The following is a 14374-nucleotide window of genomic DNA, read 5'->3' on the forward strand; positions in this document are numbered from 1 at the left end:
CAAGGCTGCAAGTGAAAATCAGCACCAGACACAGAAGCTGCCTTTTCTCTCTCTCACTGATGTTCTTTTTTCTCCCCTTTTGTGCTTCATCTTAAAAAGAGACAGGATTGGACTCCAACAACAGCTCTAGCCCATCTAAGCTAGCCTTTTCTCTTTCCCTGCCAAAAGGATAGTTAATACAATCTTTAATAACACTGAAAGGGCTGCCAAGCATAGGCTTCTCCCAATAAAAACTCTAGTTAAAGGGAAAGGGAAAAAAGGGGTATTGTTACAACAAAAATCTTACTTAAGAATTTATATTTCAAATGCTTTAGCAGTTTTTCCTTCTTTGTCTGGGTCTTTAATAGAAGGTTTAAAATATTTTAAATGGTGGTTATTACACTGGGAGCTGCCTTGCCGGCAATAACTTGACACAAAATCCCGGACCACGCTGAACTGTTTAATGTTGGAACAGTGAACACGGATTTCGTTAACATCTTACCCCTTGTTGAGCTCAAGACACATCCTTTACCAACACAAGATCAAATTGACTTCAGCGGGGCTACTCACATGATTTAAACTTAAGCACATGTTTAGGTGCTTTCTGATTTGGGGCCATCGCATGTAGTTCCCAACTATTTGAGAGCACAGCTTTATGCATTCTGGGGGCAGGAGGCTCATTCATATTTCATGCATTTACAGTTTTTAAATGATTATCCTTTTTTTATTAAGGAAACGTTTTATTGCAAAACTTTACTTTTTTCTTTTTAAACTGAGGGCACAACAGTCATCTGTGCACAATGCTTTGGACTGCCAGTTTTAGGCTAAAACTCAATCCCAATAAAAAGCCTTCAAAACAAAACTTCAAGAATATAATTATATGAGATATAAGCCCCCCCCCCAAACCTGTATTTTCACTTTTTGCAATAATTAAACCTAGGCAGAAAAAATCCCCCTCACCTTCCTTTTTTGGATCTAATTGCAAGGATTATGGGACTTTTGTGGGGACCAGTATTTGAAACAATTCTAATAAAAACAGTTTTTTGCAACCCTTAATAAGGCAGAATTTCCTTAGACAAATACTGACAAAATAATAATAATAATAATAATAATTAGTAATAAAGACATGCAAACTAGACACCTTTGGTACAAATCCAAGCTAAGGATAGTGTCTAATTTTTCATATCATCCCATGAATGTCTTGATACTGGTGCATCATGGATATTACAAGCTATACGGTATAGTAGTTGCTAGGATATTTTGTTCATGCAAATTCTAGGAGGTTTACGGTAACAACTGTGTCTCCTAGGAGTTCTGTACAATAAAAGACAAGAGTTCTACAAACAGCAGCGTGTGATGTGGCTACTTCATCCATCGCAGGGTTCAGCCAGTTTCTTAGTATTATTTTTATAATGTCACAGGATGGAAGTGGACGATTAGAAAGCAGGTTATGTTTCTCTGCTTTTCCCACTGCCCAGCTCAGTGCCCTGTTTACTGAATTGGATCTGAAACAATGAAAGAGACCTCAAAGGACCAGGAGAGCCTGGAATACAGGCTGGACTGTGCTCCTGATCTGCGGTGTGAGAAGAAAACAGATTTAGTGCCTGTTTGCCAAATTTGTGAGACATGTGTCTTGGCTTGGAGGGTCTTCTCTACCAAAGAGTGGTTCCTGCGGGCCAGCGAAGTCTCCCAAAGGAAGTTCCTGGTGGGGATCGTGAAGCGATTCAACAGCCTGGATTTGCTAAACTATGCTGAGAAAGTCCTGCAGACCTCCCACGGGAAGGATTTCACTTTCAGCCGGTCCCGAATCACCCCCAGCCTCAAAGAAGACATGACCACGTCCACTTCTGACCGGGCTTTGAATATAGTAACTCTAGAGAAAGCCATGTTGGAGACCTGGAAGTGGTTCAAAAACTGTTCCTACTGGACTAAAGCAAACTACACTCTGCTCTTGCTTCAGATGTGTAACCCTAAGTTACTGTTTATAGCTGCTAACCTGGTCAGAGTCCTCCTGGTCAGAGAGCAGAGTGCCAGCTCAAAAAGAGAAACAGGTAAACAGAGTGACATGCTGGGTGGCGGGAGAGACTGACCCCTGGCTTTCAGGATTAACCAAGGAGAGAGGATAAAGTCAAAGGGCCAGATTCTGATTCCCTACCACTGTGTGATACTTTACTGTACAAATAACTGCATCGGGCCAGATCTTCAGCAGGAGTAAATCAGTGTAGTTCCATTGTCTGCCACTTTACACCAGCTGAGAATATGATCCACTGAATTCAGAGACCACTTGCAGAGTATGGTACTAACTCACTATGAGTAATGGTGGCAAAACCTGTCCTAAAGCTGCTATTCACTTACCTGTGTTCTTAAAAACCAGTTATAAGTAGTACCTAGGGGTGCAAATGCTCTTACTAGAGTTAAGTACAAGTTTGGAAACATAATGACCATAGGACAGATTTTCAAATAGGGTTTTATTTTACTTTTCAATGAGCATAGGTAAGAGGGAAGAAAGTAAAGGATATGAGAACCATAAAAATAATGCACAATATCCACAAATACCTGGCCACATCCTCCCTTATCTGTTGTAAATTGGTGCAGCTGCATTGACTCCAGTGGAGCTCCCTGGATTTACACCAGCTGGTTATCTGGTCCATAAACTTTAATTTAGATAGAACAGGAGCTCCAGCAGCAAACTTTGCTACATCCAGTGAAATCAGATCTACTCTTGAGTTTTACTGGTGTGTTTGTTTGTTTCCCTTCTGCTGCCTTTTCTAGTTCACATTAGTGATATTGAAAGGACAATTGCTTTCACTTATTATCACTTTATTTGGGACTGGAAGGCAATGAGGTTTTCCAGGATTCCCCCCACTGTTTGAATCCCTTCCTTTGCTTTCCTATTCTCCATGCCCCGCATCACGGAGAGATGACCTTTTCTCTGGCACATCATTGCTTTTGCAATTATTAACATTTTGTTGAATCTGGTTATTAAGAGACTTAGGATACATCTACACAGCAAAAAAATAAAAATAAAATAAAAATCCCATGGCAGCAAGTCTCAGAACCCAGGTCAACTGACTTGGGCTCATGCTATGGGACTAAAACCAGCAGTGTAGGTGTTCCCACTCGGGCTGGAGCCCAGGTGCTCTGTGCATTTCATCGAGGCTATGACAGCTTAGCCCTGGGACTTGTTTGTGATCCTGCCTCTTCAGGAAACAAGCTGTTTGCACAGAGTGGTTCTTTTCAGCATGTGAGAAGCAGGGACAGAGGTACCAGGCCGCTTGGGAATATATGCACCTGCATCAAATGAAACTACCAGAGACTCAGGGGAGCTTGGATTGTTGCAGTTTGACTGAATTATTTTCTTGTCCCAATACCAAAAGCTTGTGTTTCTCCTGATAATACTCCCTCCACACACTCACTCCAAGCACAGGATTTGTTACATCAGGTCAGATGAAGTGGGGGTGAGTAACACTAGCATATAGCAGCTGAGGGTCTGGTTCAGTGGCTTCAAATATGGAATCTTTCAGCTAGGAGTGGGCAATATTGATGCATCAGAGGGAGGAGGAAAGAAACCCATAATGCACCTTGCCAATTGTGATGTACGGTACATGGGGGTCGGATTCCTTCCTGTCCCCCTGCAGTGATCAGCTAGCCCCCTGATGCTTGAGCTCTGACTATCCTCCCCTTAGGCATGCTTGTCATCTTAGATGGTGAAGTGACTGGGCCAGCAATGCAAGGCATCATTGCTGAAGAGCAAAGCACAATTGATTGTAGATATTGTTCATAGCTGTATTTATATCACAAACCTTCTGGTTAACCCTTATATCCCTAAGAACTTTCCCCTCCCTGATCCTTCCTGTCTCCAAGCACAGGGAGCGATTGGTGATGGGCGGTAGCAGAGCAGAAGCTGAAGGAGGAGAAAGGCAACCCTGGCAGTGGGCAGACAGAGCCAGATGGGATTCAGACCTGGCAGGAGTCCTGACCCAGGTTTACTTCTAGCAAACAACTAGGACTCCCTCACATAGCCAGCCTGTAGGAACTGGATGGGGTATATATGTGTGGGAACACGGTAACTGTCTGCAAGAGATGAACACCCAGGGAAGAGAGGAATTGTATAGGGCGGTCTGGAATGAGTACAACTAGCAATAATGGGGTGAAATAATTTTCTAATATGAGGTCTACTGTGCAAAAGACTTCCAAGCGAAATGGTGGAGACATAAATGCTCAAGTCCTTAAAATCACCTAGACAAAACCCTGAAGGAACCAATCCTACACTAGCCAAGGGGAATGGGGCAGATAACCTAACAGGTCCCTTTCATCTCTACCTCTGTGACCCATGATTTAGCTCTGTTTGATTTGATTGCTCCTATGTTTGCGCAATTCTTTCAGAGGACGAGAAAGACAAAATCACGGTGGTCTTCACTGAGACCCAAAGCAGCTTCAAGCTAGAGGAACACACGAAATCCAGCTCCCAGGTGCAATTGCGACCCACATCTCAATCCTTCCTGACATCTTCCACAGCCCTAGAAAGTGGGGTCTCATCAGAAGGAACCAGCCAGTTTAGCGATATAGGTACTGTAACAAAAGGAGCTAATGTGGGGTGTTATCTCAGATACTTCAAAGTCCAAGAGTGGACAGGGTGGGTTGTTCTTCATGACGTACCTTCAGCTACCATAGAACTCAGAGTGCTGAAAATATCCTGGGGAGCTGTGGGGTAATGAGAAATTAGGGGGAGCAGGTTTGGTAGTTAATAACAACTGATATTATGATTATACCCCAAGGCTCAGGCACTCCTGGGAGTCCTTAACATGCTATTGATTCTGCTGCCCCAGGCATAGGTGTCCAAGGGCAGATACCGTGCTTCTGGCCCAGAGACCTGGCACACATGCATTATGAGAGAGCTGCGTCAGTGGATGATGATATATCCTCCATGTCTTCAATCGACCCAGCCTCCGCCGTTGTCCCTGCAGCTTTCCAGTCAGCCTCCAATGTCAACAAGTATAAGGACTTCATCCGCTGCCTGCCGACCCATCTGTCCAAGTACATCCTGGGTATGGCCCCTCTTTCTTCCCAAGCACAGCTGCCCCATGGGCACATCAATGCTATATGACCATAGCTTGGGGTTAACCAGCTTCTCCTTGTAATTCCTCAGGGTTTCTGGATACAAAGAGCCTGAACAGGTGCACTTCTGTGAACCAGCACTGGGCTTTCCTGGCCAAACAGGTCAAGCAGGAACATCTGTCGCATAGCCTAGTCGTGGAAGAGATTGTGTACTTGCAGGTACTGTGCCTTGGCTTTTGCCTCTCATTCTGCCATCCTGGCTCTTACAGTATAGCTCCTTTCCCCCTCAAGCCCTAGCAAATAGATGGGAGGGTCCAACGTGCCTTAGAGCCCTGGGGATGTTCCTCCCAGTTTCACCCTGTTGTAGTCTTCCTTCTTCCTCACTCTCCAGAGCCAGGCTAGGTTAGAGTCATCATCACACCTTCAGAAGTGGAAAAGCCTTTACTCATTCTTTGAGAGTCTGCTACTTCTGAGCAGGGGCTTATCAGCAAGATTGGTACCAAAGATTTTGGTCACAGATGAGAGCATAACCATGTGCTGGATTTTAGGGCCCTGTAAGGGGATGCAGAGCTGTTCTACTGACTCCCTGAGGCAACCCAGACCAGGTGGGTCTAATTAGATCCACTCAGGAACATAAGAGTGCTGAGAGCCTCTTTGTGGAAAGAGAAAGCTAGAGGCATGTTGTAATGCTCCCTCGCTCTCCCGGTCGGAGGGAGGCCGCTCAGGCTAGTCCTCTGGAGGCAGGACCAGAGTGTCTAAAACAGGCAAAAGCGCCAGTAGGGCTGCGCAGTAAATAGTCAATATCAGGCTGTAGCCTGGACTGGGGTAGCTCAAGTGGTCAGCCCTTAACTACAGTCTATCAGGGCTGGCTGGGGCCTGGGCAGAGCTCAGGCAGCCAGCAAACAGTCTCTAAGGTGAGTGGTAAGGGAGCTCCTGTCTTGGGCTATAGCCTCCTTGCACCATGTAGAGGGTCAGCCACCCAGGGTGGGGTGGCAGAGGGACATGGGCCCACCCTACTCCACTGCATCCCAGCCCAGGGCCCTGACAGGGGCAGGATTGGCTGCCCGTGTCAGCAGGGATCCAGCCGCAACATGCCGACTGAGCCATGCTGCGCTCTGCAGCCGACTGCTCTGTGGCTGCCTCTGGGCTACTTCCTGCCTCCCCAGGGTTTGGTACCTGCAGCCTCCAGGCCTCTTCCAGTTTTTCGGGGTAAACGGCAGGAGGTACTCCGGGCTAGTCGTCATCCACACCTGGGGATCAGGAACAGCCAGGTGCAGGTTCCTCTCGGGGCCTCTGGAGAACAGGCCGAGCATTCTCCTGCATTGCAGGCTCTCCCCCAACTGAGCTGCAGGGCCAGCCTTTTATACTTCCGTCCACGCCCTGGTACTTCTGGCGAGGGGTGTGGAGAAATCTAGGCTCCACCCCCCAAAGGGGCATGTAAGGCTCCCTTGCTCAGAGGGAGGCCACTCAGCCTCACTACACATGTACATACGGTCCTGAAGGAGAAAGCCCTAAAAAACAGAAATATGGGCTGACGGCTTATATCTGTAAGTGCAGTCCTGCCACAGGGCTTAAGTTAAGAATAGAGGCAAATCCCAGGAAAGGATAACCTTTAGGATTATACTCCATGGTGCATGTTGTGTGAGGGAGATTAGCATGGAAACCCACTCCCTTCACACTGACACCTAAGCTAGGCTTGATGAAAAGTTCATTTATATGTTCATTTATACGGTGAGTATTAGGTGAGCCCAAGCTGATACAGATACAGTTTGGGGCTCTGCCCCTTAGTGAGTTTGGTTGGGAGCCCTACATACCTTTATGGGTTTGACTCCAAATTTTGCCTGAACAGGGCAGCCTGGGATGAGATTTACTTAGGGATGTAGGATCTGTTTGACCCCCAAAGCAAGGAGGTGGGAACTGAAAATATACACATGAATTCCAGGAACAAAGAATCACTCAGTGTGTTTTCCTGGGTGTGATCACGCCCCCACCATCTGCACCGATCAGAGGGAATCAGAGCAGGAACCAGACAGGCAGGCAGCCCCTTCTACATGGGTTTGGAAACATACTGCTGTCCCACACATCACATACGCTCCCACCACCAGGGCCTGGTGTGGGGTGGGTCTCTATCCTCTCAGTCTAGAAGGACTGAACACCAGACTTCAGCACCACTGCCTAACAATCTGGAGAAGACGGTGTTCTGTGATGCTAGGCATACTTTCCCCAAATCCCCTCCTCTCCTCTCTCAGTCTCAGACCTCTGCTTGGCGGCTGATGATGGTAGTTTTCACCTTGCTCCTCCCTAGGACAGAACACCTGTGAGTATCCTAGTCTGCTGACCAACTTATTCTCTAGGGAGTTGACATCAGCCTACAAGCCATTATCAATAGACCTTCATGATGATGTGGGATCAGTGCTTAATTTGCAATGAAAGAGGTTCAAGCAATTTTTTTACATTCGTAACTGATGCAGCAAGGCCAGAGTGCCAGGGCTGCGAACTGCCAAGGCCAGAGGTGCCTGGTACAAATTGAGCACTGTGTGGGATACCTGGAATATATGTTGGCCACGAGCAGCTAACTATATGGCATTATTTCATCAGTGACTGGCCAATGCTTTATTAAAGTCTCCAGCAAACATCTTGCCAAGCTGCAATAACAATTGTCCTCTTGTGTGAGCTGACTTTAGCTTTGTTAATGTGAATGGCCCTGTAACAGTGTTCACTCACTACAAGAGCACCTCCTCCTGGCCAGGCATGGCATAGCAGCTTTCTTCCCATATGGTGCCCTCTGCCAATGGGCACTCTGTTGCTGCAGTGGTTTCTCCTCCCTTAATTCACAGTGCTCCACCTTCATGACTCAGCCCTCCGTCTAGGTCACTATATAGTATCAAAGTCTCAGTGGACCAGCTGGCATCTGCAACAGTCCTGCACCACTTCCTAGGGATTGGGAGGAGAACCCAGGCCCACCCTCTACACTGGGTTCCAGCCCAGGAACCCTTTAACCAGCAGCCAAGATCTATACAATCCTCTTCCTTGCCGAGGATTCAGGTTGAGTCACAAATATTTGGGTTTCAAATAATTCAGCTGTTTTGCAATGCTTCCACCTCTCTGGTAAGGTCATGTTCCTGCGTATTATGTAGTATGTATCTACAATTCCATTGCTGGAGAGCTGCACCTTTAAATAGGAGGCAGGGCTGTGAGACAACTGCTCTCAAATAAAAAAGTGTTAGTCATTATTTAGCAATGAAATTTCATTAGAATTGATTTGGAATAAATGACCTTGATCACTAGTCACAGCCCCTGGTGATAAAGGCATCACACTCAGCTCGAAGTAAAAACATCTCAGTGAAAAGTCAGGCTGCGTGTCTTGCTGTCTATCCCATTTATTGCTCCTGAGAACCTATAAATAAACATGTGCACAGCAGATCTGAGGCCCAACACTACAATAACAAACCGGTGTGTGAGTACCAGCTCTGAGGAGCAACCCTACAAGAACAAATCAGTGTGTGCAGCCCAATGTGCTTAAGAAACTCATCAATAACAAACCAGCGCATGCAGCTCAGCCTTCCTATACATGAGCCCACAGAAGTGTATGTAGTTCTGAACTGAAGAAAATAAGTGCTGCTTTCTATTCCCCCTCTTACTGTAGATTTGGCCTGTGTAGTAATGACACCAACGTCCTTTGATGTTTATTCCAGGGGTCATGTCCTAGGGGAGTCATTCCCAGCTATGCTAAAATGACCAATGTTGTAATTCCAAGGATAAATAAAGACGGGGACATCATCCCAGCAAGAGGCCGCAGATGGAAACGCAGAGGAAAGGTATGTTGCAGGTATATCCAAAGGGCCTTTCAGGGTAAGAGAGAGCAGCCCCTCTGGATCTTGGGAAGCAGAATCATAGAAAAGCAGGGCTGGAAGGGACCTTGAGAGGTCATCTAGTCCTTCCCCCCACACTGAAGCAGGATGAAGTATACCCAGAGCATCCCTGACAGATTTTTGTCTAACCCATTCTTAAAAACCTCCAGTGACAGGGATTCCACAGCCTCCCTTGGCAACCTGTTCCAGTGTTTAATGATTGTGATAGTTAGAAACTTTTCATGATATCTAACCTGAATCTCCCTTGCTGCAAACTAAGCCAGTCACTTCTTGTCCTGTCCTTGGTGGACATGGAGAACAACTGATCACCATCCTCTTTATTACAACCTTTTACATATATGAAGACTGTTACTGGGTCCCCTCTCAATCTGCTCTTCTCTGGACTGCACATGCTCCGTTCTTTCAACCTTTCCTCATAGGTCAGATTTTCTAAACCTTTAATCATTCTTGTCGCTCTCCTCTGGACTCTCTACCATCTCTTCACACCTTTCTTAAAGTGTGGCACCCAGGATTGGACACATACTCTAGCTGAGGCATCACCAGTGTTGAATAGAACAGAACAATTACCTCCCGTGACTTGCATTTGATGCTCCTATTAATACATCCCAGCATGATATTTCTCTTTTTCACAACAGCATCACATTTTTGACTCATATTCAGTTTGTGATCCACTATAACCCCCAGATTTTTTTCTGCAGTGCCACTGCTTATCCAGTTATTCCCCAATTCATAGAAATTATAGAAATGTAGGGCTGGAAGGGACCTCGAGAGGTCATCAAATCCAACCCCCTGTGCTGAGGCAGGACCAAGTAAACCTAGACAATTCCTGACAGCTATTTGTCCCACCCGTTCTTAAAAACCTCCAGTGATGGGGATTCTCCCTTGGGAGTCTCTTCCACAGTTTAGCTACCCTGAGAGTTAGAAAGACTTTCCTAATATCTAACCTTGCTACAGATTAAGCCCATTACTGCTTGTCCTGCCTTCAGTGGACATGGAATACAATTGACCATCATCCTCTGTATAATGACCCTTAACATATTTGAAGACTGTTATCTTATAGTTGTGTATTTGATTTTTCCTTCCTAAGTGTAATATTTTGCACTTGCCTTTATTGATTTTCATCTTATTGTTTTCAGACCAATTCTCCAATTCATCAAGATCATTTTGAATTCTAATCCTGTCCTCCAAAGCTTGGTTTCATCCACAAATTTTATGCTGACTCTATATTCCTTCATTCAAGTTGGTAATGAAAATATTGAATAGCGGCAGACCCAAGACAACCCCTGCAATACCCCTCTTGATATGTCCTCTCAGTCTGAGAGTGAACCATTGATAACTACTCTTTGAGAACAGTATTTCAATCTGTTGTGCACCCACATTATACCAATTTCATCTATCCCACATTTCCCTAGTTTGCTCATGAGAATGTCATGTTGGACTGTGTCAAAAGCCTTATTAAAATCAAGATATATCACATCTACTGCTTCCCCCCATCACTAGGCCTGTCATCCTGTCCAAGAAGGAAACTAGATTGTTTTGGGATGATTTATTCTTGACAAATCCATGTTGTCTATTATTTACACTTTATTGTTCTCTAGATGCTTACAAATTTGTTGTTAAACAATTTGTTCCAGTATCTTTCTGGGTATCAAAGTTAGGGTGATTGGTCTATAATTCCCCGGCTCTTCCTCTCCTCCCCCTTTTAAATATAGGTACTATATTTGCCCTTTTCTAGTCCTCTGGGACCCCACACCTTCCATGGGTTCTCATAGATAATTGCTAATGGTTCAGATATTGCTTCAGCTAATTCCTTAAGAACTCTAAGGGATATCCATCAGGCCCTGTTGATTTGCATACATTTAACTTGTCTAAATAATTCTTTAACCTGTTCTTTCCCTATTCTGTCCTGTGATCCTTCCCCCCGGTTGTTAATATTAATTTTGTTAAGCATCTGGTCACAATTAACCTTTTTAGTGAAGACTGAGGCAAAAAAAGCATCAAACATGTCAGCCTTCTGTTTCATCCATTATTCACTCTCTTTCCCCGTTATGGACCTAAACCTTCCTTCAGCCTTCTCTTACTTCTAATCCATTTACAGAATCTCTTCTATTGCCTTTTACATCTCTTGCTAGTTGTAATTCATTTTGTTACTTAGCCACTCTGATTTTGTCCCTATAAGCTTGTGCTATTCTTTTATAGTCATCCATAGCAATCTGTCCAAGTTTTTACTTTTTGTACTACTCCTTTCTGATTTTCAGGTCATTAAAGAGCTCCACATGGAGTCATATTGGTCTCTTATTGTTCTTCCTGTCTTTCCTCTGCACTGGGATAGGTTGCTGTTTTGCTGTAAAGTCTGTGTCTTTTAGAAAGTGCCAGGTCTCCTGAACTCCTTTTTCCCTTATATTTCTTTCCCATGAGCCCATATCTACCAATTCCCTGTTTGTTGAAGTGTCCTTTTTTGAAGTTGTCTTTATTCTGCTGCTCTTGCTCCTTTTTTTCCTTATAATCATGAACTCTGTCATTTCGTGATCAATTCTAAGTTGCCTTCCCCTTTGAGATGCTCAACCAGTTCCTCCCAGTTAGTCAGAATCAAATCTAAAATAGCCACCCCCTTACTTTTTCTGCCTTCGAAGACTTGTCCATAACACATTCTGAGAGTAGCTCTACTACACTGTACTCCAAGGAACGCCCCTGTCCTGCACCCAACATGCCCTCTATGTTGGCTGGGGAGGGGCCTGCACAGGGCATGTTCTCTGGTCAGTCCCCCATCACCTTTAAGGCCCTTTAGTGTAACTGAGGAGCAAGAGCAATAGGCAATCTCTTCCCAACAGAGTTATTTATTCCTATTTCCTCTCTGTCCCTAGGAGGAGAACAACCTACAGGCGGCTTATCATGGCCAGATGACTGAAACTGTCCAGCTGGAGGAAAGAAACATCTTCTGCGGCTCCTATAATGTTCGTGTCCTTACAGACCAGTATGTACATGCCACGCACCCTTGCTTCAGTCACCACACTTAGCACTGGCAACCCCTCTCCAAGTCTGGGGATCTCAAAGCTCTTTATAAATCTATAGGGCCAGTCATGTCACCCTGGGATTCCTGCAGGTGCCTTTCCTCCCCTTAAATCCTGTTTTCACCAGTGGGTAGCACAGTTTGCATCCACTCTACACTATTGGTCAAGTGGTCTACAAGGGTGCTGCAGAACTATATCCAAATCCTGCTAAAAGGACTAGCCTTGACCGTGCCTCTGCCATCAGGCTGTTCAGGGAGAGTTCCCTGGACACTCTAAGCTGGCAGTTAACTGCATAGGAACCACATCGCAAAATCAGCTTTCAAAATTAGCGAGGCTTGGAAAGAGCTTTGCCTAATGGTTGGGCACCAGAATGGGAGCCCAGAACTCCTGCATTCTCTTTCTGGCTCTGATGCAACTGCTTCTGAAGTGAGTCACTACAGTTTCCCAATCAGTAAAATGGGGGTAATGTTTGACAGGAGCGATCAGAGAATGTCTTCATTCTGTTAGAGAGATAAGGCGGGTGAGGTAATATCTTGTAATTGGACCAACTTCAGCTGGTGAGAGAGACAAGCTTGTCTCGCTAATATCCTGGGACCAGCAGAATGTAGCTGATCTGCCACTGCTAGCAGCAAATGGCTGCTGATGGGACACTAGATGGGGTGGGCTCTGAGTCACTCCAGAGAATTCTTTCCCAGGTGTCTGGCTGCTGGGTCTTGCTCACATGCTCAGGGTCTAACCGATCACTATATTTGGGGTCAGGAAGGAATTTCCCCCCAGGTCAGATTGGCAGTGAGTATGGGGGTGTTTTGCCTTTCTCTGCAGCATAGGGCATGGGTCACTTGCAGATTTAAACTAGTGTAAATGGTGGATTCTCTGTAATTTGAAGTCTTTAAACCATGATTTGAGGACTTCAGTAACTCAGCCAGAAGTTCGGGATCTATTATAGGAGTGGGCGGGTGAGGTTCTGTGGCCTGCAATGTGCAGGAGGTCAGACTAGCTGATCACGATGATCCTTTCTGGCCTTAAAGTCTATGAGACACAGCTACAACAACTCTGCACTCTTTTGTCATTTTCACCTGTGCAGCAGGGCTGTGAAACACCACCAGATCAGAATGATAGTGTTTTACACCCACTTTGCACTAGTGAAAATGAAGACACGAGGTACAAGCCGGGGCGAATCAGGCCCAGTAAGTGCTGAGTATTATTAGTGCACAAGTGTGGACAAGGCTATAGTTTCCTATGCATATTTATTTTTCTAAGGGTAACTGTTGCTGTTATTTATTCCAAGTTTTGATGGAACTAGTGTAGAAGTCCCTGCATGAAAAATAAGATTCACATTATTTACAGGGTGTGTAACTTACTCATGATTTGCGTCCAAATTTCAGGGTTCGATTCTGCCCCTCTTACGCATGCCTTCCCCAATATTAGTTTCACTGGAATCAGTGGAAGTATTTCTATAGTAAGGTACTACCCAATGTGACCAAGGGTAGCAAAATCTAGTCCCTAAGCAGCACTTTCTGCCACCCATTACATCTGCAAAGCAGGATTAGAACTCAGAATCTTCTGCTCCCATCACTTATGCTCCTGCCACATGATCTAAAGGAGGAGACTCCCCTTTGACTGTATGTACATACGAGTCGGTGTATTTATAGGAGGATCCAGCTTACTGTGTGTACAAGTCAGTTTGAGAGTGTGAGTGTGTGTGTAGAGGGGGGTGTGGGCGACTGTATCAGCCTGTGAGAGTCTTGGTGTGTGCATGAGGCTGTGTCTCAGCTGTGTGTATGTGTGTGTTTAAGGGTGTATCACAGGATGTGTGTCTCAGTATGTGTGGACACATGTATAAGCAAAACCTGAAATATGTATATTTTGATACATTGTTGCTGCAAGAATTGGCATTTAAAAAAACTGTGTCCGGGGAACCCTGACCCCCAAAGATGCCCTTGTATAAAGGCTTTATAGTGACTCAATTTCAGAAATAGTGGGTCAGCAGTCCCCAGTGGGTCTCATCCCCTTTCCCTCTATGATTTATTCTCTATACCAGGGGTCGGCAACCTTTCAGAAGTGGTGTGCCGAGTCTTCATTTATTCACTCTAATTTAAGGTTTTGCGTGCAAGTAATACATTTTAACATTTTTAGAAGGTCTCTTTGTATATGTCTATAATATATAACTGAACTATTGTTGTATGTAAAGTAAATAAGGTTTTTAAAATGTTTAAGAAGCTTCATTTAGAATTAATTTAAAATGCAGAGCCCCCCAGACCGGTGGTCAGGACCCAGGCAGTGTGAGTGCCACTGAAAATCAGCTCATATGCCGCCTTTGGCGTGCGTGCCATAGGTTGCCTACCCCTGCTCTATATACAAACATCAGCCGAAACCTTGGGTCTCAGTAACCAGGGCCATCCCTAGCCATTCTGGTGCCCTACGCAGCCTCCTCGCGGGGGGGGGGGAGGTGAA

General features: G+C 45.2%; 1 protein-coding gene across 1 annotated transcript in view; it reads left to right on the plus strand.

The window, feature by feature from the left end:
* Positions 1–1319: 1319 nt before the first annotated feature.
* Positions 1320–14374, plus strand: part of CDRT1 (CMT1A duplicated region transcript 1) — a 28399-nt gene continuing 15344 nt past the window's right edge. Inside the window, exons 1-6 of the mRNA XM_034790262.1 lie at positions 1320–2030; positions 4366–4548; positions 4809–5027; positions 5129–5256; positions 8733–8855; positions 11774–11883. Coding sequence (XP_034646153.1) covers positions 1493–2030; positions 4366–4548; positions 4809–5027; positions 5129–5256; positions 8733–8855; positions 11774–11883 — 1301 coding nt within the window. The 5' untranslated portion in view covers positions 1320–1492. The remainder of the gene's footprint in view (positions 2031–4365; positions 4549–4808; positions 5028–5128; positions 5257–8732; positions 8856–11773; positions 11884–14374) is intronic.

This window comes from Trachemys scripta, chromosome 14 (genome assembly GCF_013100865.1).
Source record: "Trachemys scripta elegans isolate TJP31775 chromosome 14, CAS_Tse_1.0, whole genome shotgun sequence".
In the NCBI taxonomy this organism is placed as follows: domain Eukaryota; kingdom Metazoa; phylum Chordata; order Testudines; family Emydidae; genus Trachemys; species Trachemys scripta.